The sequence below is a fragment of the Oryx dammah genome, unplaced genomic scaffold, assembly GCF_014754425.2.
Source record: "Oryx dammah isolate SB20612 unplaced genomic scaffold, SCBI_Odam_1.1 HiC_scaffold_24, whole genome shotgun sequence".
Classification (NCBI taxonomy): domain Eukaryota; kingdom Metazoa; phylum Chordata; class Mammalia; order Artiodactyla; family Bovidae; genus Oryx; species Oryx dammah.
In genome coordinates this window covers 27,735,061-27,758,944 of record NW_024070208.1, presented here as the reverse complement: position 1 = coordinate 27,758,944, position 23,884 = coordinate 27,735,061, and the positions used below count along the sequence as shown (strand labels likewise).

The 23,884-nt window shown below is 40.4% G+C and overlaps 1 protein-coding gene across 3 annotated transcripts in view; it reads right to left on the bottom strand.

Moving 5' to 3' along the window:
• The window catches only part of STARD13 (StAR related lipid transfer domain containing 13), a 403,121-nt gene that overhangs the window by 230,953 nt on the left and 148,284 nt on the right, over window positions 1-23,884 (bottom strand). The window contains exon 1 of one of the 3 annotated variants that reach the window (XM_040267094.1): window positions 1,071-1,737. The exons of 1 other annotated variant lie outside the window; for it this stretch is intronic. In XM_040267094.1, coding sequence (XP_040123028.1) covers window positions 1,071-1,194 — 124 coding nt within the window. In that variant the 5' untranslated portion in view covers window positions 1,195-1,737. Of the gene's footprint in view, window positions 1-1,070; window positions 1,738-23,884 lie in introns of those variants that run through there. One more of the 3 variants, XM_040267098.1, reaches the window with a different exon arrangement.

Here is a 23,884-nt window from a genome sequence, read left to right as displayed (position 1 = left end):
CTCCACTAACGGTCAGCTCAGGGGGCCCTTCCATCCACATGCCCTCAATTCCAGAAATATCTTCCAGCTGCTAACACTTGGGGAAAGCAGTCCTAAATCCTACACTGCCTGGGGAGGGTGCTGTGGAGTAGGGCTTCCTTCCCTTATTGTGGCAGGTATGATGTGGTGACTGACCAGACCTAATGCTCCAGCATGGACTCTGAGAAGGCTCAGATCACTTCCTACATCCCTGGCCCTTCGAGGTGGTAGCTCCAAGGAGCATGCCCAGAAGAAAGACCACAGCCAGGAAGCTGGAGAAAAAGCTAAGGAGGGGACTGGCCTTCTGACAGAAGCAAGGATTCTTAAGGACCTCTTGGCTCGGAATAATCACCTCTTCTCTTCCTGTGATTCATGAGCAATGGGTTCCAAAAGAGAGGCCCCTCTTTTGCAGCCCCAAAGTGAGGAGAACCTGATCCACAGCTGGACAGAGGTGGTGGGCAGCTATCAGCCAGCACCAACCAGTGTCCATCTGTCTTTCCCCAAATCCTCCCCCTCTACGCCGTAAACATCTGTCTCCCAGAGCCTTGGGTACGCTCCCTGGCCTTGTCTGACTCCTCCTCCCACACAGGCAGTGGACGCGTCCCTCGTGGAAAAGGCGAAGCTGGGAGAGGGACCACTCTCCCGGAGGGCCGCTTGGGCTGGGCACTCATTCATTCACTGGGCTAGGGCGGGTGGATAGCGGCGGAGCCGGGGCCAGCCCAGGAAAAGCGGCCACTTAAGAAAGACTCCCCAGGTAACCCCCACGCCGGCTCCACGCCGGGAGCGCAGCGCCCTGCCAGACTGTCAGCGCGCGCGGGGCGGAGCCCACACCCACCACCAGGTCCAGCGCGCGCAAAGACTGAGCGCGGTGAGCGTGGGCGCTCCGACCCGGTCCAGCGAGGGTGGTGGGAGCAGCCTTCGCCACCCAACCTGGGGCTCAGAAAACCTGTGTAGGGAGCCCAGAGCGGCGGCGGGACGGTGGGCCGGGGCGGGCGACGCGGCCCGCGCCTCCCTCCTGCCCCCGCGCAGTCCCGAGTCTTGGGGCCACCGACCTGCCAGCCGTCTCTCCCGGACGTTTTTCCACAGCCGATCCCAGGCTCTGGCAGTGGAGTCCCGCAACTGCTCACTGATTGACCGCCTGAGCTGCGTTTGGAGAGGTTTCCGCTTGCCGGTCATTTTAGATCCGTCCTCATAACGACCAGCGGGCTTGCCACCGCCACTCCCGCGTGGCCCGCAGCTCAGACTCCCGGCGACTCGGGTCGCCAGACGCGGGACTCACGCTGGGGTCCCGGGACCAGCCGGGGGTGCGACATGGGACCTCCGCCTTCCCGCGCAGCGGCCGGGATGCGTCTCCACTGCGCGCGCTGCGCAAGGGCACCTCTGCGCTCCGTCCACTCCTCTACTCCGTTCCCACTTTCCCTCTCCTCCCTCCCCTCGGCTCGGCGCTTCTCCACTCCCGTCCCCTCCCGTCCTTCCCTCCCCCCTCTCTCCGGGACGGTCTGGCGCCCCACTCCTTCCCCCAGCGAGTTTTCTCTTCCTACCCCCCTCCCGTAAATCTGACAGCATGGTTCGGATGGGCCCCCAGTCACGGAGTTTCCACCCCTCTTTTCACTCAGAGACCAGGGGCTGAACCATATTCTTCCCATTTCTCGATACTTTCCATTTTTCACTCACAGAAACCGCCACCATTACAACCATTACAAAAATTTTACACTAAGCCACAGCTGGTGCCGAAAAAGCTCATCATGGTTTTCCTGAATTCAAGTCACTTGAAATAGGCTCCTCAGTTTGGCCTTTATGGAGGTAGATACTGGTGCTCTTAACAGAAGTCTTTTCTGGTTTCATGAATGAAATGATTTTCAGACTGCAATCTACAATCAAACTAAAATTATTTATTCATTGCATAGTCGTTGAGTGTGAGGAAACTAACCTGTAAATATTAAAGTCAAACCATGAGAAGCCTACATAAAATAAACTTGCATATTCTGGTGAAGCATTAAAATCTGTATACAGTTAGAAAAGTAGGTATTATGAGGAAGTGAAATGTGAAAATAAAAGCGTTTTAGCCAATAACATGAAGTAGGTTTATAATTTGAAATTAACCCTGATTCTCACAGGGACAAGGCAGGAAATATATCGAATCTTTTAAGAAATACCTGAGGAGGTGGTGTCCAAGTCATTTCCCTGGGCTCTAAAGCCTCCCTCAAAAGGGGAAGACAAGCCTCAGGTGTCCTCCTCTTCTCAAAGCTTTGCTTTTAAAGGGCTTAGAGGACCTTTAGAAAATGTAATTAAGACATCTGATGTACTCAACGATGTGAGATGTGATTAATGTCATACACCTCGTTTGGCTAGAGAAACTAAATTATTTCAAAACAGAATTTCTGAATTATTTAAACAGTAAAATTGCTTGAAAATCAATTTACAAAAAGTACAAAATTGCCTTTGTATTGGATACTAAATAAGAACAAGAATTTAGTCGGCTGTTTTTTTTAAAAAAAAAAAATTCAGATGCTCCATGTGAAGTCTGAAAATTAAACTATCCAATCCTCTCTCTATTATATAAATTGCTATTGACTTAAGGAGTAGAAATTAGCAGCTTCCTAAAGTATTCCATCTGCAATTCTATACTTTTAGTAAATATTCCCTCCACTAGTTTATACTGTTGGTAGAAAATTGGGGGGGAAATGATGTTAAAAACCATTTTTATTGTCTTATACTCTCTTATTTTAAATATTCAAAAATGTTCTCGAGTGAAATACTTTGGAATGAGCTAGAAGGTAGTGGCTGAGCTTTTCTGTGCCATCCTGGTAAACTTTTGAAATGATCAGCTATGAAGCAATAAGTCATGGATTAGAAACAGACTTGAAACTATGGCGGCCAGTTGTAGACTAATTCACATTGCTTTCTGGACCCATGCCAAATACCCTTTTGATTACATCCTCTGTTTTGTTTGCATGTAGTAGTAAGGAAATGCTCAGCAAGAAGCAAGATTTGTGTTATCTTAAAGTGACTGCTGTAGAGTATAACGACAAAATGTTTCACAATTATGTTCCTAGGGAAGCGGTGTATTTAACTTTTAAAAAAGGATCTCTAATTGAATCAAACAGAGGCAGTCCTTGTTACATTATATGCACTGGAATAGAATAGTACAAGGAGCATTCCAGCCATTTCACTGATCGTTTAGCTCTAAAGATCCTGGGCCCCTACTTATTGATACTTTCTACTTTAATACATATTTTATATTCAGATGTCATAGATTAGGGGTTTTCTTTTAAGTGACTAATTTGAAGATAAATTCTGGCCTTGCAGATTTGTTTATTTCTGTGTGTTGAAGGGACCATGAATTCAGGACTGTCCAACAGAAGCCAAATGAAAGACTAGAGGGATATTCCCAGAACAGAACAGGTGCTACACAGCACAACCAAGTTCCCTGACTGCCCAGCTGCTGACCCTGCTGGAGGGAAGCTTACCACCGTGCAGATGCAGCAGCCACAAATGCAAGCTTTCTGAACTCAGTGGGCTACTTGGAGACCTTTATACAGGTCCTTGTCTGTGGGGTCGCACAGAGTCGGACACGACTGAAGCGACTTGGCAGCAGCAGCAGTAGCAGCATCCACTCCCATTTTCCAGGAGTCCTACTTCAAAGCTGAACCTTAAAGATTACCCTGCCTCCTGGGGTCTTCACCTTGAGCAGATGACAGTACCACCTACTTCGCAGAAAAGAAATCAGGCAAATCCTTATCCCTGTTGTTCAGTCGCTAAGTTGTGTCCAACTCTCTGTTACCCCTTGGACTACAGCACACCAGGCTCTCCTGTTCTTCATCATCTTCTGGAACATGCTCAAACTCATGTCCATTGAGCTGGTGATGCCATCCAACTATCTCATCCTCTGTCATCCCCTTCTCCTCCTGCCTTCAGCCTTTCCCAGCATCAGGGTCTTTTCCAATGAGTCAGTTCTTCACATCAGGTGGCCAAAGTATTGGAGCTTCAGCTTCAGCATCAATCCTTCCAATGAATGTTCAGGACTCATTTCCTTTAGGATTGACTGGTTGGATCTTCTTGAAACCCAAGGGACTCTCAAGAGTCTTCTCCTGCACCACAGTTTGAAAGCATCAATGCTTTGGCACTCTGCCTTCTCTTTGGTCCAACTCTCACATTTATGCATCCACATGGAAAAACCATAGCTTTGACTAATATGGACCTTTGTCAGCAAAGTGATTAAAAAGTCTCTGCTTTTTAATACACTGTCTAGGTGTGTCATAGCTTTCCTTCCAAGAAGCAAGTGTCTTTTAATTTCAAGGCCACAGTCACTATCGATTCTGGAGCCCAAGAAATAAACTGTTACTGCTGCTACTTTTTCCCCTTTTGTTTGCCATGAAGTTATGGGGGCAGCTATATGATCTTAGTTTTTTGAATGTTGAGTTTTAAGCCAGCTTTTTCACTCTCCTCTTTCACCCTCATCAAGAGGTTCTTATGTCATCTGAATATCTGATGTTATTGATATTTCTCCCAGAAATTTAAATTCCAGTTTGTGATTCATCCAACCTGGCATTTTGCATGATGTACTCTGCATGTAAATTAAATAAGCAAGGTGACAATATACGGCCTTGTTGTACTCCTTTCCCAATTTTGAACCAGTCCATTTTTCCACATCCAATTCTAACCGGCTTCTTGACCCATGCACGGGTTTCTCAGGAGAGGGGTAAGGTGGTCTGGTACTCCCATCCCTTTAAGAATTTTCCACAGTTTGTTTTGTTCAAGACAAATACACAAAGTCAAAGATTTTAGTGCAGTCAAGGAAACAGAAGTAGATGTTTTTCTGGAACTCCTTTACTTTCTCCATGATCCAGTGAATTTGGCAATTTGCTCTCTGGTTCCTCTGCATCTTTGAAACCCAACTTGTACATCTGGAAGTTCTTGGTTCACATACTGTTGAAGCCTAGCAATTTGATCTCCGGTTCCTCTGGACATCTTTCTGTCTGTTTGTTTACAGGCAGACCTTGAGCAATGTTAGATCTGTCTGATTCAGCAGTGTGTCCTCAGCATCTAGATCACTCCTTGACAGCTGTGCTCAGTAAAAACTTGCAGAATAAATGAGTGATTTTTCCCTGATGCTATATATCATTTACTTTGCTAATGGATATTCCTGAAAATTTACCTCTAAACCTATTCTTCTGACTCTATGTCCTATGTTAGCAAAGTGATGCTACCAGCCATCCTTCTTGTGTCCAAGAGACAAGAGAGAATCTAGAAGACATTCTGAACCTTCCATCTTTCTCTGCCTCTCCAGCCCCATAGTTAAGTTCAGGTTTTCTTCTCCCCCAACCCCCACCCCCGAATTTCTGCATAATGAGCTTCACATTAGAAAGCTACTGCTCTTACTCGGTTCTATGTCTTTATATATTTCTTCTGCTTGAACACCTTTCTTCTGATTTTTTTCTTCACTCAACCTTTAAGAGTCAATTCAGATGTCACCTCCTCCTGGAAGCCTTCCATGAATGCCAGTGTGTGAATGTTCCTCCTCTCCTGTGTTCCTACAGCACCTTGGGCCCATCTCCAGAGAAGCACACATCACAGAGCACTGTAGGGGGGCAACTGTCCACTTTCCTCACAGCCTCCCCACTAGTCCTGAGTTTCTACAGCCAGATTGATACTTTTATTTCTGAATATCTTGCACCTTTTCTAGTGAACAGCCCATAAAGGCTCATTTGCTGGCTAAATTAATTTAACATTATAGTTTTGGATGGCTGGTTATTACTAGAGTCTGTTCCTTAGTATAAATACAAATTGTAATTATGCTTGTGGAATCATTATCACTCTATTTACATAAAGTTTATTAATTTTAAGCAATACGTGTTAAAATTAGTCCTGAATATTCATTGGAAGGACTGATACTGAAGCTGAATTCCTGAAAAAGAAAATCAGCCCTGAATATTCATTGGAAGGACTGATGCTAAAGCTGAAACTCCGATAGTTTGGCCACCTGATGGGAAGAACTGCCTTCTTGGAAAAGACTCTGATGCTGGGAAAGATTGCAGGCAGGAGGCGAAGGGGACGACAGAGGATAAAATGGTTGGATGGCATCACCAACTCGATGGATATGAGTCTGAGCAAGCTCCAAGAGTTGGTGATGGACAGGGAAACCTAGTGTGCTGCAGTCCATGGGGTCATAAAGAGTTGGACACAACCAAGTGACTGAATTGAGCTGAATATGTATTGATGGTTATAGATTTTTAAACATAGAAAAGTATAAATAGAAACATTAAAAATATCTTTAATATTATCAGAAAGAGTTATAAATTTTCCTTTTAAGTTTTCTCTTTAGAACACATAAAAATTAGAATAACTTTTATACCAAATTTTGAAAATTTTCTCATTTAGCATTATATTGGGAACATTTTCCCAATTTATTGTTGTCTTTTAAAATATAGACTTAAATGAATGTATAGAATTTTGTTGGATAGACATAGCATAATTTATTTTCAAACTTTCATAATTTTGGACGCTTTATTTCAAATTTCTGAAATTACAAACAATACTGTCAACAACATTGAAAAATGGGGAAAGATTTTTTTTTCTTTCTCCTCTTAATGCTGTATGATCAAGGCCTATCACCATTGTCACCCCCAACCATAAGTAATAAGCAGGTCCTGCCACCTATCCTCCTATACATATGAAGCCAGTATCTCTGAATTCTCTTAAATTCTTATCTTTTCCATTTCTCCTCCCATGTTCAACTCATCTGTTCCAGGCCTCCCTGTCCATCACCAACTCCCGGAGTTCACCCAAACCCATGGCCATCGAGTCAGTGATGCCATCCAATCATCTCATCCTTTGTCATTCCCTTCTCCTCCTGCCCTCAATCTTTCCCAGCATCAGGGTCTTTTCAAATGAGTCAGCTCTTCGCATCAGGCAGCCAAAGTATTGGAGCTTCAGCTTTAGCATCGGTCTTTCCAATGAACACTCAGGACTGATTGCCTTTAGGATGGACTTGTTGGATCTCCTTGCAGTCCAAGGGACTCGCAAGAGTCTTCTCCAACACCACAGTTCAAAAGCATCAATTCTTCAGCAGTCAGCTTTCTTCACAGTCCAACTCTCACATCCATATATGACCACTCGAAAAACTGTACCTTGACTAGACGGACCTTTGTTGGCAAAGTAATGTCTCTGCTTTTTAATATGCTGTCTAGGTTGGTCATAACTTTCCTTCCAAGGAGTAGGAATTTCATGGCTGCAGTTACCATCTGCAGTGATTTTGGAGCCCCCCAAAATAAAGTCTGACACTGTTTCCACTGTTTCCCCATCTATTTCCCATGAAGTGATGGGACTGGATGCCATGATCTTCATTTTCTGAATGTTGAGCTTTAAGCCAACTTTTTCACTCTGCTCTTTCACTTTCATCAAGAGGCTCTTCAGTTCTTCTTCACTTTCTGCCATAAGGGTGGTGTCATCTGCATATCTGAGGTTATTGATATTTCTCCCGGCAATCTTGATTCCAGCTTATGCTTCTTCGAGCCCAGCGTTTCTCATGATGTACTCTGCATAGAAGTTAAATAAGCAGGGTGACAATATACAGCATTGACGTACTCCTTTTCCTATTTGGAACCAGTCTGTTGTTCCATGTCCAGTTCTAACTCTTGCTTCCTGACCTGCATATAGGTTTCTCAAGAGGCAGTTCAGGTGGTCTGGTATTCCCATCTCTTTCAGAATTTTCCACAGTTTGTTGTGATCCACACAGTCAAAGGCTTTGGCATAGTCAATAAAACAGAAATAGATGCTTTTCTGGAACTCTCTTGCTTTTTCGATGATCCAGCAGATATTGGCAATTTGATCTCTGGTTCCTCTGCCTTTTCTAAAACCAGCTTGAACATCTGGAAGTTCACGGTTCACATATTGCTGAAGCCTAGCTTGGAGAATTTTGAGCATTACTTTACTAGCGTGTGAGATGAGTGCAATTGTGTAGTAGTTGAGCATTCTTTGGTATTGCCTTTCTTTGGGATTGGAATGAAAACTGACCTTTTCCAGTCCTGTGGCCACGGCTGAGTTTTCCAAATTTGCTGGCATATTGAGTGCAGCACTTTCACAGCATCATCTTTCAGGATTTGAAATAGTTCCACTGGAATTCCATCACCTCCACTAGCTTTGTTCGTAGTGATGTTTTCTAAGGCCCATTTGACTTCACATTCCAGGATGTCTGGCTCTAGGTGAGTGATCACACCATCACGATTATCTTGGTTGTGAAGATCTTTTTTGTACAGTTCTTCTGTGTATTGTTGCCATCTCTTCTTAATATCTTCTGCTTCTGTTAGGTCCATACCATGTCTGTCCTTTATTGAGCCCATCTTTGCATGAAATGTTCCCTTGGTATCTCTAATTTTCTTGAGGAGATCCCTAGTCTTTCCCATTCCATTGTTTTGCTCCACTTCCTTGCATTGATTGCTGAGGAAGGCTTTCTTGTCTCTCCTTGCTATTCTTTGGAACTCTGCATTCAAATGGGAATATCTTTCCTTTTCTCCTTTGCTTTTGCTTCCCTTCTTTTCACAGATATTTGTAAGGCCTCCTCAGACGTCCATTTTGCTTTTTTGCATTTCTTTTTCTTGGGGATGGTCTTGATCCCTGTCTCCTGTACAATGTCCTGAACCTCCGTCCATAGTTCATCAGGCACTCTATCTATCAGATCTAGTCCCTTAAATCTATTTCTCACTTCCACTGTATAGTCATAAGGGAATCCCCAGTGGAATAGAGTGCCCAACACATGGTAAGTGCTCAATATATATTTATTGAATGAATACAGTTTGGAAATTGGGGTTATAAAGTGGCTGAGGAAACTAGGTGTGCCCATGTGTTATCCATTGAAATGTTTAAATATTTAGCATTAATCCATTAAAAAAGATAGAAATTGATATATATGTACACACAGGTACCAAGTCACAACTGATAAAAGAACCAAGAATGACAGGACATTTAATATTACTATAGGTAGTTGTTATTAACCATTTAGAACATTTAATCAAGCTGATTAATTACTTAGGATTTTTTTCCTCCCAAATTTGAATTTTACACTTGAGGAGACTAATTTTGTCATAATTTCATGTCCTCTTTCCACCCAAACTAGGGTTGGAGTCTAAAGTTTTCAGAGTTAAAATTTAAGTGCAGTCATCAGTATCATAAATATGAAATAGAAATGAATTGGATTATCCTTAATAGGTAGGAGTGTTCTGTGAAGTTAACATGCAAGGTAAACATGTGACTCTCTGAATAAGACTACAGTATTGAAAAATTTTAAAAAAAAAAAGGAAAACCATATCCTATCTAGGGAAAAAGACAACATTTTGGTTGATAAAGCATACACGGTTTTAAAGGAGAATAGGATAATGATTAAGAAAAAGAAATAAGCTATAGAACTATGGATAAGATCTGAAGGACAGAAGTTAAAGGACAGAAACCAGAGGAACAAAAAGGGACTCCAGTAAAACACATCAAAGTGTTGGGCAGAAAGAGAAACTGCTGGAATTATATTTGGAGAAAAGCAACTGCAGGAGGTAAAAACCCTGGAATAAGAACCAGTTGGGCACCTTCCACGTAAGCGTGAAGTGAGCATGAAACAAATTGATTTAGGTTAAACTGAGCCTCAAGCAGGAAAGGAACTGAGTTCCCTGGAGAGTGAAGAGGGGGATTCATAGGAATAGAAGAGGGTCTGGGTGTTGTTGCAAACAAAAATCCATAGCCTCAGAGGATTCTAACAGAGAAATGTAGAAGTTAATGAGATTTGAGAAACAGAGGTGCTGGAAAGGATTGTTCAGAGGCTTCAAATTGGGCAAGGGATACTGAACGATATAAACCCACACTCTTGATGCCCACCAACCATACACAGCCGGTGTCTGGCATTTCACTCCATTGTGACATTGTGAAACTGCATTAGAACGGTTCCACATGCTGGACGACAGCACTTAGGGCTGGAGATGGGAGTCCTACCAAGGAAGTTAAGGTGGGGTAGCAAGTTGGAGACTCTCCTAGGTTTACTTTCGGTGCAGCCAAAAGTAAACCCAGGATTTTCTAGCAGATGAAACATCACATATTTCAACAAGGGATTTTGTAGATAAATCATGGGAGAGCTGAATACAAAATGCAATCCCTTGACTTTCAATATCTTGAAGAATAAATTGTGTTCTCTGGAATCCTTGCTTATGAACTATAATTCACTGAAGGTCAAATGTCTTACCAGGAAAGCATTTTGCTCTGTTTTCTCGCATTATATTTTTCTTGGTATAACTAGTAAACATAATAATTTTCACTTGAGACATTAATTATCCCTGTTCACAAATCTTGTTACTTTCTCTTTAATGGCTTTATGTTATTTTAGCCACTTTCATGTTCTTAAATAACATCTTTATTAAGATATTGACAGTATACCATACAATTCACCTATCGATTATTTTATTTTAAGCAAATGTTTTCTTAACACTATTAGTTGGAGATGTGCATCATAAGGTCTTATGGCTTTTATCCCCGTGTATAGCATCATAGACACAAAATATTGTAAATTCACTTAGTAAGCAAGTGTGTACTCGGTTGTGTCCAACTCTTTGTGACTCCATGACCTGTGACCCAAGAGGCTCCTCTGTCCATGGGATGTTCTAGGCAAGGATAGTGGAGTGGGTTGCCATTTCCTCCTCCAGGGGGATCTTCCTGACCCAGGGATTGAATCTGCATCTCTTGAGTCTCCCTTGGCTATGATTATTAAAAATACTTGTGAATAATATTTCCTAATATTTAACATCATAGTTATCTTAAAAAAAGACAGGATAAAGGATAGAACCCTGACACAGATACTGAAGAGATTTAATAAATACTTCTAAGACTGATAAATATGTTTGTTTTCAGATTTACAGGATACAATGAATTCTTAGAGCAGAGTTATCTTCAAAATTTTACTTCATTCTTCCAAAACAAGATTTCTTAGAAGTAACTATTTTAATGTCTGTGATCCTAACCTTAGATCTGTTATTATTTCTATAAGGTCATAAAAACCTAACAAGGCACCTGCTTTTGATTTTAGGTTACTATTTTATCCTTTAAATTTCCTAAGCACCTGCCTAAACCACCTAACCAAGCTTCCCTTCCTTCACCACCATTCATTCTTGCCATATGACGCTGTTAGGTTTTTCCTTAGTTCACTTAGCTTTTCAAACACCTGCAGTTCAACAACAAGGATAGTATTGTCTGGCTTTTTCATTTAGCAATGAGTTGATTTACCTGTCAAGATAAACTTCACTGTACATATTACTGGCTCTCTGGATTAATGCCTTATAAAACAGCACATTTGTACTGTTCTATGCCCTTCATAAGCATTAAACACTGATTTCATTTGATAGGCTAAATACTATATCAACATTTAGTGAAAGGAGCTTATTGCTGGGGGTTCAAAGATGAACTGTTATGAAAGCGAACCTTTTGTATTCAAGCTAAATGTTTATTTGTTATAAGGGACCTTCAGCAGTTAGGACAAGAGTTATCCATGTCCTGTAAAAGAATATTGTATAGGTATCTAGTAGTCCAAGTTTGCTTTAAAAATACATTAAAATAAATATATAGCTAAATGATTAATGACAACACTAACAGCATGAACACTCATCACCCTCTGCCACTAGGCAGATAAATATATCAAGAAAAAGGGAAATGTAGAATTTTCATCACATCAGAGATGCAGTATATCATTGTCCAAATGACTTAATTTTTTACAAAATGAATGTTAGACATAAAAAATAATATTCCCAGATCCTCTTTTAATTTATGTTTGATAAAGCAGATATATGGGTAATAACACCAAGCTGAGTTTTGAAACCTGAAGACAGTTCTCTGCCTTAAACAGTTAATCAACGCCACATACAAACTGGCTTCAATTAAATTCAGTCTAAGATAAGTGTGATCTGTTTAACAAATAAACAGACAAAAAAGTTACAATTATTTCTTCCCAGTGGTGAATAACTCTTAAAAAATAAAAAGGACAAAAAATGTTTTAAACTAGTAAAAGCAATAATAAATCTTGCTTACAATATTAAAAACTCTTCTTTATGTCTTAATATCCATTTGCTTAAATATTACTAATTTACTTTAACCTGTCCTAGTTCTGCTTTCTTCTTGGTGGGAAGAATATACCATGGTGAAATGGCAGCTAGCCACGTATCTAATATGCTTTTACTTTATCGTGCAATGGAAGCCAATTCACAATGATTTGGTGAAAGACTCAATTGGAACTCACAGGATTTTTTTCCTTGCAAATATTAAACATTTTATTGGAATGTGATAAGTATTTCAAATTGAACTATATTTAAGAAGGTTTGTTGTACTATGTGAATTTCAGAATTTAGTAATCTCTCACACTGTGGGTAGTTCCTAATGAATGCATATCAACAAAGATCTGTTATTGTCAGATATATAACCATTTGGGAAAAGTGCCCAAAGGGCCCAGTAGCTGTAAGAACTCTCCTCCCCCTTCTGATAACAGGGCTTGTGATTTCCTTCCCTTTCCTCCTTCCTTCACTGCTGTTTGGTATTGCTTATGTCCCCAGTCTCTCCCTGGACTTCAAACACTTCTTATTTTAGGGGAGTAAACCCTATGAGTAATCCCTTTCCCCACTTCCTCAAGGCACCCCTCCGCCAGCTCTATTTCCCAATGTGTCCTGGGTCAAGTAACATCTAACCAGTCTCCATCTCACATCCTGGCCTAGCTTCTGTAATACAGAAAAGAAAGACTCCTTCAAATAAGTGGTATTTGTAAAAAATGTAGACAAATCTAATGGCCTATTTGTATTCAAATATTATAATTAGTCACTCAACAAGTCATTCAGTCACTCAGCAAGTACTCATTGAGTATATCCTGAATAACAAACCTCGGGCAGGGTCCATGGTACAACTGTCTGTCCTTATTACGGGCTTTGAAAATGAGGAGAAATAATGAGAGTTTAGGAGGGAACAATTTATTCCTGTTTTCTGCTTACTATTAATTAGCAGGAAAACAATAACAAAAATCTTTGTAAGTTTAGTAAACATTTTATTGTGTGTGCTTAGTCACTCAGTTGTATCCTACTCTTTGAGACCCCATGGTTCCTCTGTCCATGGGAATTCTCCAGGCAATAACACTGGAGTGGGTTGCCATGCCCTCCTCCAAGGGATCTTCCCAACCCAGGGATCGAACCCAGGCCTCCCACATTGCAGGCAGAATCTTTACTGTCTGAGTCACCAGAGGGCTAAACATTTTATTAACCCTCTAGTATGTTCTGGGCTATGTGCTTGCCTCTGGAAAAAGCAATATTAAGTGCAAAAGACCCTGTGCTATGGAGGGTCTTAAATAAGAGTGTGGATTAGGAGAGCTCTGAGAATGAGAATGAGTTTATGTCTCGGACAGAAATGAGGTGGTGGCTGTGGACCTGAAGGCAGTCAGTCGACCAAGACCAGAACCAGAAGAGGCATTGTGAGAAGTGAGCCCAACATTCAGTGTCTTCGAGGGGCTTCAGTAGGCAGGAGTTTCTAGGTTCCGACTAGGGGACCTCCTGGGAGAACCCCCAGTATTCATTGCTAGAGATCCCATCACAGCTGCCCCTTCCCATCACCACAAACATCCCCTATTGGAATCTCTGACCAAGACCTCGGGACCACCAGGGGCAGGCTTGGGAAGTGAGTGAGGCTGCCAGATTTAGAAAATAAAAGTGGAAAGTGTCTAGTTAAGTTTGAATTTCAGATAAACAGCAAGTAATTTTTTACTAGAAGTATATCCCATGCATTATCTGTATTTGTATTGTTCTGTATTTTATCTGGCAACACTAGAAATGAGATAATATTCTTGTCTCTGTTTAGCCCCATCAGGGTGACCCAGACACAATTTCAGAAATACTTTCTCCCACTTGTGATTCTCAGCTTCTTGAAGCATTGAGGCATTTAGCAGGTGTCTTTGTGGTTGTCTTTCTGTGCTGAAACAGATTAAATCCTACATATATATAATGCCCATTCCAAAAAGACTTGTATGTTAATAAAAAACCTTTTCTAATGGATACTTATTTACCTGTCCTGAGCAAAGTTTAATGATCTGGAAACAAGTCTAGTGGTTCAAGGCAAAAAAATAAAAAATCAACTTGAGACCATCTTTACTGAGTACATATTTGTCTTCTGATCAACTACCACTTGTTTTAAGCTTGTAAACAAAGAAGTATTTAAAAGTTTACTTTCTCTTTGTTTAAAGAATTGTGTCTATGTTCATTGACATAGACATACATAATATATTAGGTGAAGTGTATTTTAAAGGCAGTTGGGAGAAAAATCTCTCTTGTTTTGGGAACCACTTATCATTAATGGAATAAAGAGTCACTAGGCTTGGTAAATATTAACCAATATATTTGATAATATAAAACAATATTTTATAATAATAATAAAATAGTATATGAATAGTATATGAAAATATATAAAATATAAACATGTGTGCTCAGTTGGTCAGTCATGTCTGACTCTTTGTGACGCTGTGGGCTGTAGCCTGGCAGGCTTCTCGGCCCATGGTGTTTTCCAGGCAGGAACACTGAAGTGGTGTGCCATTTCCTACTCCAGGAGATCTTCCCAACCCAGGGATAAAACTAGTAAATATTCAGTAATTTAAGAGATATCAATGGATTCATAATCTTTTAATTTTTCCAGAAGCTTGTGATTTTTATATTCTAAAGATAAACGATCATGACCTCAGCTTACTAGAAACGGATATAAGTTACAGGATAAAGTGCATAATCATATTGTTCATGGCCTTTATTAAAGGTAACAACAGCCTTTGTCTTTTTCAATCTAGTTCAGCCACTTGTAGAACAAGTTACAGCTTCTCTGCGTCTCTGCTTTCTCATCTGTAAAATGGAGATAATAATTTTTCTACCTCATAGGACTGTTGTATCAATTAAATAAGGTCATATTTATAAAGCATTTAGAACAGGGCCTGGGCACATGTAATTGTCAATTACAATGAACGCTTTCAAATTAATTGATTACAGATAATTATACTTACCACTCTGACCCTCCTAGAAGAGGAAATACATTTTACGAGCTACTTTTGCTGAGTTTGCTAGTTCTCATTCTTAGCTGGGTTTGGGGAATAGGGAACAATGGTTTGCATACACAGTTTCAGAAGGACAGCAAGAAATTAATATACAGCCAAAATCTGCTAATACCACTTAAGTTGAATTTCATTTTCACCATACCTTTCTCATTCTTAGCTGGATTTGGGCAGTAGGAAACGTTTTTCATACTATAATTACTTTCAGCAATAAGAAATTAATATACAGTGAATATCTGATAGGACCATTTTTAATATCCTAGGATTTATCTTAGTGTTAGTATTTAGTTATAATTCAATAGATTTCTTGGAGTTTTGTGTAGCATTCACATGAAGAATGCAATGATTAGATAGCATTAAGAAATTACTAAGAATATTAAGGAATAATTAATTTCCTTTAAAAATCTCTCAAAAGGTTTAGGACCAATTTGCATCACCTCTAAATGAATGGGTGGAAGATGTGCTAACAGATTTCATATAGTCGCTCTTTGTCAATAGAAAGAATTTCATTATCTGTCAGTTCTTTCCTTTAACATCAGTGCTTCCATCATCTGAGCAAAGAGAAATTTTATAAAGCTAACAGTCTTATCTGTCTTCACCTTCACTGGCATCACATACTGTAGAAAGCTCAGCTCTGTTTTTTTTTTTTTCTCTTTCTCTATAAACTTTGCTTAAACATCTGTGAAATACTACATCCTCTCTGAAGAACTATTAAGAAAGTGTTCCCTCCTTGAGTCTGTGTATGTAGACAGTGACCATTATGTATTTCAGACTGATGTAATGGAGAATGTCACACTAGGTAGCATTTTGTAATCTTGTCAAATACATTTGCTATTTTTAGCATTCTTCTTTCAATAGTAAAGTTAGGATTAGGAAAATTTCAATATTTAATAAAGGAACAGCGTGTAGACTCCAAAACTATGCATGGTTTGCTCCAATTAAAAAGGCAAGAATTCAGGAATATAGTGGTTATCAAAAGGATCAACTGAAGGAAGGCCACATGCAATAATAATGACACTGAACTAAAATGCTGCCCGGCCTGAGTCTCGTCCTGGCACTGCCGTTAAGAGCTATGCCATGTTAGGTCGGCCCCTTAACCTCACCAGTTCTTATTTGTTTCTTCATTTATGAAGTGAGAGAAACAGAACAGATATCCTCTGAAATCTCTCTTCTAAAATCATGCAGTTTTAGGTAAATGTTTGATACCCAGCATATGAACTCCTCCATTGCAATTAAAGGGTTTTATATAATACCATATTGCTTTTATTCCAGAAGTGAAACTAAGAGAAGTACTCACAAAGTTCACCTCTGTTTCAATTCCAACTAAGGCTCATATAAATTGACTTAAAACAATAGATCTTGTAGGAACACCTGCCACATTTGAGGCTTAAGACAAACCAATCAGAAGAGGGAAAGTCCACAGATTTCCTGATCTAACCCTCTGTTTCTTTTAATGTAAACAGTCAGATAAATCACTTAAAAACACAGGTTAGTGAACAAATCAACAGTAGTGCGGGCGGGTGGGGTTAAGCACTAAATGTAAACAGTCAGAGGAAATTATGTAATCTTTATATATCTGAAAGGGCACAAAAAGTTCTTCCCAAATTGGATCGTTTATCATAAAGTCAGGGTTTTAGCAAATAGAGTAAATAGAGAGTTATAATGAAAGGCTAAGTATGACCCTCTTTAACTACCCACACATACTCTTTCAAGACACCTACTTATGTGCATGAATGAACCATTATTAGTTCTTACTTATGTTAATCTAGTTGTCATTGAACTATAGTTACTCTGTCCTTATGTTTTGCACCAGGAATACTAAGTGCTTGACTCATGCCTTTGAAGCTGTTTCATAATTCAGAATAAAAATGACTCCAGGAAGGCAATCTCTTATGCCTTCTTACATGACCTTCTCTTGTCTGACCTTTTATTGTAAAATATCAAGTAACCCTTTGTTGGGATGCCCCACTAGTTACTCAATGGGGTTTTATGTAATCCTCTCAAATTTGAACCAACCAGAACAATCAGAATTTCCATTAAGCTACAGAGGGCACTAGATACCAGCAGGACACAACCAACATGACTCTATAGCCTTAAGACAATTGTGGTAGAAAGTGCTTGAACTGAAAATGAATCACAGAGCAGAAAGACCAGAATGCAAGTGAGTAAAAGAACTGGAATTGTTAATGGAACTATTGTTAGTAAAAAAAAAAAATAATAGTAAATGCAGTTCAGAAATAATAAAGAACCTATCACTACTTTTTTCTTTGCCATGCTGCGAATATTCGTCAGCTTTTCATATCAATGATGCATCTGATCAGAGCAGGACGAGCAGGGTCAGGCTTCAGGGTCCCTGAAGGGTCCCCATAAACATCCTTTGCTTCCCTGAAAACTCACTCTTTCAGAGTAACATTCTAATTCCCAAATGTCTTTGATCATGGGACAGCTCCTACCCAAAGACAGGAGTTTAAACTTTTATATGACTGTCTCACAACTAATTTCTCCTCTGTTTCCTGTCATACAACACTAATTAATTTTCAAAGCCTCCCTATGGAAGTGTCAAAATTCTAAATTTAAGGACAATGATGGGAAATTTTCAGTACTAGTTTTAACTCTAGTAGAGTTCAAACCTGAAAATGCTCACAATTTGAAGTTCATCAATCTCATTGGATTCATCCCAAATGATTTTAAAGCAAACTCAATTTATATTTAGTTTCATTTTATCATAAACTTAAGGTCAGTGATACATCATTAATTAAGCATCATTTATGAGTTAAGTTTAAAAATATGAATATTTATCAAACACCCTTTGAAGATACTGTAGAAGGGATATAAAAATAGTTCACGCTATCAACACAGTGAAAAGACAATCTACGGAATAGGAAAAATATTTGCAAATTGTGTATCTGATAAGAAGTTAATATCCAGACTACATAAAGAACTCTTACGACTCAACAACAAAAACAAAAACCAAACTTGGTTTGAAAATGAGTGTGTGTGCATGCTAAGTCACTTCAGTCGTGTCTGACTCCTTGCAACCCTATGAGCTGTAGCCTGCCAGGCCAGTCTGTCCATGGGATTCTCCAGGCAAGAATACTGCAGTGGGTTGCCATGGCCTTCTCCAAGGAATCTTTCTGATTCAAGGATCAAACCCATGTCTCTTGCATTGGCAGGCAAGTTCTTCACCAATTGTGCCACCTGGGAAGCCCCCCAAAATGTGTAAAGGACTTAAATAGACATTTCTTCAAAAATATAAGTGGTGAATAAGCATATGAAAAGATGCTCAACAATCATTCAGTTCAGTTCAGTCTCTCAATCGTGTCCAACTCTTTGTAACCCCATGAATCACAGCACACCAGGCCGCCCTGCCCATCACCAACTCTCGGAGTTCACTCAGACTCACGTCCATCGAGTCAGCGATGCCATCCAGCCATCTCATCTTCTGTCGTCCCCTTCTCCTCCTGCCCTCAATCCCTCCCAGCATCAGAGTCTTTTCCAATGAGTCAACTCTTCGCATGAGGTGGCCAAAGTACTGGAGTTTCAGCTTCAGCATCATTCCTTCCAAAGAAATCCCAGGGCTGATCTCCTTCAGAATGGACTGGTTGGATCTCCTTGCAGTCCAAGGGACTCTCAAGAGTTTTCTCCAATACCACAGTTCAAAAGCATCAATTCTTTAGGGAAATGCATATTGAAACCACAATTTCATACCATCCCATTAGAATGGCTATTATTAGAAACAAAACCCAGGGGCTTCCCGGGTGGTCAAATGGCTAAGAATCTGTTTGCCAGTGCAGAAGACACAGGTTCAATCCCTGGTCCAGGAAGATCCCACATACCACAGAACAACAAAGCCTCTGCATCACTACTAGCCCACGCACCTCCACTACTGAAGCTAGTATGCCTAGAGCCCATCATCCTCAACAAGAGAAGCCCCTGCCTGCGGCAACTAGATGAGAGCCTGAATGCAGCAGTGAAGATCCAGCACAGCAAAATTAAAGAAAATAAATAAATACATCTTTTTAAAAAAAGGCAACAAAACCCTGGAAATAACTAGTGCTCACAAGCATATGGAGAACCTGGAATCCTTGTTCAGTGCTGGTGGAAATAAAATGGTATGGCTGCTATGGAAAACAGTATAACACTTTCTCAAAAAAATTAAAATTAAGAAATGAATTACCATAGCGATTTTACTTCTGGGTATATGCTCCAAGGAATTAAAAGCAGGGACTTAAACTGACATTTGTACAACCATGCTCATCACCGCATTATGCACAATAACTAAAAAGTGGAAGCAACTCAAGTGTCTATCATTCAATGAACAGGTAAACAAGATGTGGTCTGCACCTACAATGGGATATTATCCAGCCTTAAAATAAAGGGAATTCTGGCACATGCTACAATGCAGACAAACCTTACAGAAACTGTGCTGTGTGAAATAAGCCACAAACAAATGGACAAATACTGTATGATTCCACTTATATGAGGTACTCAAAGTTGTCAGATTCAGAGACACAAAGTAGAGTGGTGGTTGCCAGAGTTTTAGGGGAGAAGGGAATGAGAGGTTAATGTTTAATGGGTATGAGTTTCAGTTTGGGACTATTAAAAAAGTCCTGGAGACAGATAGTAGTGGTGGTTGCACAGCAATGTGAATGCACTTAAATTCCACAGAACTGTGCACCAAAAATGGCTGAAATTTTATGTCACCATTTTTTAAATTGAAGTATATTCAGTTTCGGAGAAGGCAATGGCAACCCACTCCAGTACTCTTGCCTGGAAAATCCCATGGACGGAGGAGCCTGGTAGGCTGCAGTCCATGGGGTCGCTAAGAGTCGGACACGACTGAGTGACTTCACTTTCACTTTTCACTTTCATGCATTGGAGAAGGAAATGGCAACACACTCCAGTGTTCTTGCCTGGAGAATCCCAGGGACTTAATGTTATCATTAAGTAAAAACGATAACACCCACAAGGGGGAGCCTGGTGGGCTGCTGTCTATGGGGTCGCAAGAGTCAGACACAACTGAAGTGACTTAGCATAGCATATTCAATTTATAATGTTGTGCTAGTTTCAAGGGTACAGTAAAGTGATTCAGTTATACATTTATACTAATATTTTAAATTGTTTTCCATTATAGGTTATAACAAGATATCGAATATAATCCCCTGTGCTATACTGTAGGTCCTTGTGTGAATATTTTACCACAATAAAAAATTAAATGGTTTGTACCCATATTGAGCTTACAATATAAGCGAGGAAATGAGTGTGCATAAAATTAATATCTGAATACCTTTAATATAATGCAAATGAAATAATAAGACAGTAGAAATTAAATACTATGGTGTTCAGAGAATGCAAAGACAGCAGTTGTTTCAGGAAAGTTTTATGGGGTATACAGTAGTTGAGATTAACCTTTGGAAGATTAATACAATTTCATTGAGTGGAGAAGGTGGGAGCAGGTAGTCTACAAAAAGAGATCAGTATAAACTAAGTATGGAAGCCAAAATCTTGGGATGTGGTTTTAAAACTGTGATTCTTCCCAGTTAGATTAAAGGGCAGAGTAGTGCTTCTCAAACCTTAGTGTGTACACAGATCACTTGGGAATCTTGCTAAAATGTAGATTCTGATTTTATAAATCTAAAGGTAGGGTCCAAAACTCTTCATTTCTAATAAGCTCCCAGGTGATGGCAATGCTGCTTTGGATAGCTCAGATCTCGAGTATATATGCCTAAAATGTAGATCAGTCCAGAGCTGAAGACTTGGAAAATTAAAAGTCTGTTTCTGTACTTACTTGAGAGTTATTGGAAAACCAATGAAACTCTTATGGGTAGGGAAGTCCTATTATTGGAGCTGTTTCTTAGGAAGATGAATCTGTCAGCAATGTGTAGTGGGGGTAGAATGGGTAAAGAAAGACACTGGGGAGACAGATTAGGAATCCATGAGAACTATTAGTATTAATAGACTACTAAGAGGGCTTCCCAGGTGGTACAGAGGTAAAGAATCCACCTGCCAATGCAAGAGACTCAAGGGACATGGGTTCGATCCCTGCGTTGGGAAGATCCCCTGGAGTAGGAAATGTCAACCCATTCCCATATGCTGCCTGGAAAATTCCATGGGCAGAGGAGCCTGGCAGGCTACAATCCAGGGGGGTCGCAAAGAGTCAGACATGACTGAGCACAGCACAGTAAGAGGCTATTAGTAGTAACCAGGCTAGATGTGGTGAATCCTGAAACCGGCAAGTGGGAGTGAAGGTGCCAAGGGTGAGACATGGTGAGGGGTTAGTGCAAAGGCAGATGTGTGACCTGGTGGCTGACATGCAAAGGAATATATGAGGAGGAAAAGTTTTTAAATGCCAATGGCTACAGTAAGCATATAATCAGGTTTCCCTAAGACATTCCAACTTGATACCTGTCATCCTAGAATAATTATTAATAGCATCCACTTCCACCTTAAAAATGCCATGAAAGTGAAAGTTGCTCAGTCGTGTCTGACTTTTTGCGAGTCCATGGGATTCTCCAGGCCAGAATACTGGAATGGGTAGCCTTTCCCTTCTCCAGGGGATCTTCCCAACCCAGGGATTGAACCCAGGTCTCCTGCATTGCAGACAATTCTTTACCAGCTGAGCCACTAGGGAAGCCCCCCAAATGCCCTAGATTGGGTAATAAATAATATAACCACCATAGCATTATTTGCAGGTGACTAACAGGACGTAAAGGAGAGTTAGGCTGGTTTGTAGTGGGTAGAAATTGGGTGATAGTCATTCACTTATTCAATGTTTACCTAATGTCAACTATGTGCCAGGCATTGATCTAAGTGCTAAGGATACTTGAGTTTAAGTAAAAATGATAACACCCACAAGGTCTGTCCTTGTGGAGTTTATGATCTTGTGGAGACCAACACAACCCAGAGGTGGGGGAGGGAAAGAGAGCAAGCTAAAGGCGCCCCTGAGACTTAACACCAGGGGTAGTATCAAGCATCAAGAAAGAGGGGTTAGAATTTGAAAGGGAGGTAGATGCAGGTTTAGATATAGATATGGAAATTTATGGAGGGATGAAGCTTTGAGAGTAAGTGAGATGCCTCCCTGAAAACAGACTTAAAGAGAAAGAAGAGACTGTGGATAATGCCTACCCTGAGAGGATGGACAGAAGAGTCCATGAGCCCATGGAGAAGCATTCAGAGAGGTAAAAGAAGTTCCAGGTATAACAGAAGATAGAAGTAGAGAGGTCAAGGGCCCTCTGGGTAACAGTATCAAAAGTTGCTGAGAGGTCAAGGAGACAAGGTCTGAGCAAGGTAGGGAAGGGGGAGGGTCTGCTTTGGGAAAGAAAGCACTATACCCTGGGAGGCAGTCAGTGAGATGCTACATGATATTCTGCACATGAGAAAGAGCAGTATTGAGATTCTTAAAGTGCCAATTTATTCTTAGATGATAATTTGTTGATATAATTTATGTATTTCTCACTGCCATTTTTTTATTGTTAACAAAAACCTTCTTGTAGTTGTTGTTTCTGAAAGTTTAGAACAAGATAAAGCAATGCTGCAAGCATCTCACTTCTCATCAATAACTAGGGCATAATTTTTCTCACAAGATTACTCTGAGAATGGATTATAAATGGCACTTACATGCTTTAAAATTCTAAAGTAGCAAACAAGAGGCATATTCTAGTAAAAAATTGAATTTTACTGTATATCTTTTTTTCTTATATGAAAGGACATTTGGGAAGAAAGATTGAAGGTAGTAATAGGTATGTGTGTGAACCTAAGGATACTGAATGAAAAATGCTGAGCTTTCTCTGAGAGGTTAAAGCTAATTTATCTATCCAGAATTGTCAGTACTAAGACCATGCCTAATAATCCCAGTAGTGGGGTCATTGCAAAGGATCGGACACAACTGAGCGACTTTCACTTTCACCTGACCTCTTAAGGTCTCCTCCACCTCACTTTACCCCGCCTGCTGCTGCTGCTGCTAAATCGCTAAGTCGCTAAGTGTCCAACTCTGTGCTACCCCACAGACAGCAGCCCACCAGGCTCCCCTGTCCCTGGGAGCCACACATCACAAATACAGTAAGTACTTGAAGAGGATGAGAATACATTCTATTTGTGATACTTTTAAGGAAGACTCTACAATATTCCTGGATAATTTCTATCAGAATTGAAAAAAACTACACTTATCTTTTTAGCTTTATCCTTGTCCTACAGACAGTGGTTGGACTGGGACAGAGGAAAATAGAAATTGATTAAATGGGTAAATTAGTAATGACACATCTAAAAACCAAATGAATAAAGTACTGTTATTAAACCATTCACAATAGCCAATACAATTCTGGTAGGAATCTGTGGTAACTTCTCAGTGGGTGAATGGCTACTTTTATAGCTTTGGATCAATGCTGGGGGTGGTTATTATTTGTTGAGAAGCAATTGAGTGAAGCTTTATTTTGATTGGTGGGGCAGTGGGTTACTTAGTGTCTGGAGGTACATTCCTGGGGGTGTCTGGACTTTCCTTGGCTATCGTACTTATAGTTCATGGAGTAGATTCCCCAGGGAAGAGAATGGTTACACTTAAAATTCAGGAAGCAGGCATGCATGGGTTAGCACAGCATTCCAAACCCTCTCCACTCTGGCTCAGACGTTCAGGTTTGGCTTTGACTCCCAGGACCAGCCTGAGCCGCCACGGCTGCCACGGTGAGCTCATTACCCCAAACATACCAAATGCATTCCAAACTCTGCCCATTCTCCTTCCTGACACGTAAGTAAATCTTACCTTCTGAGGTCCACCTGAAGCTC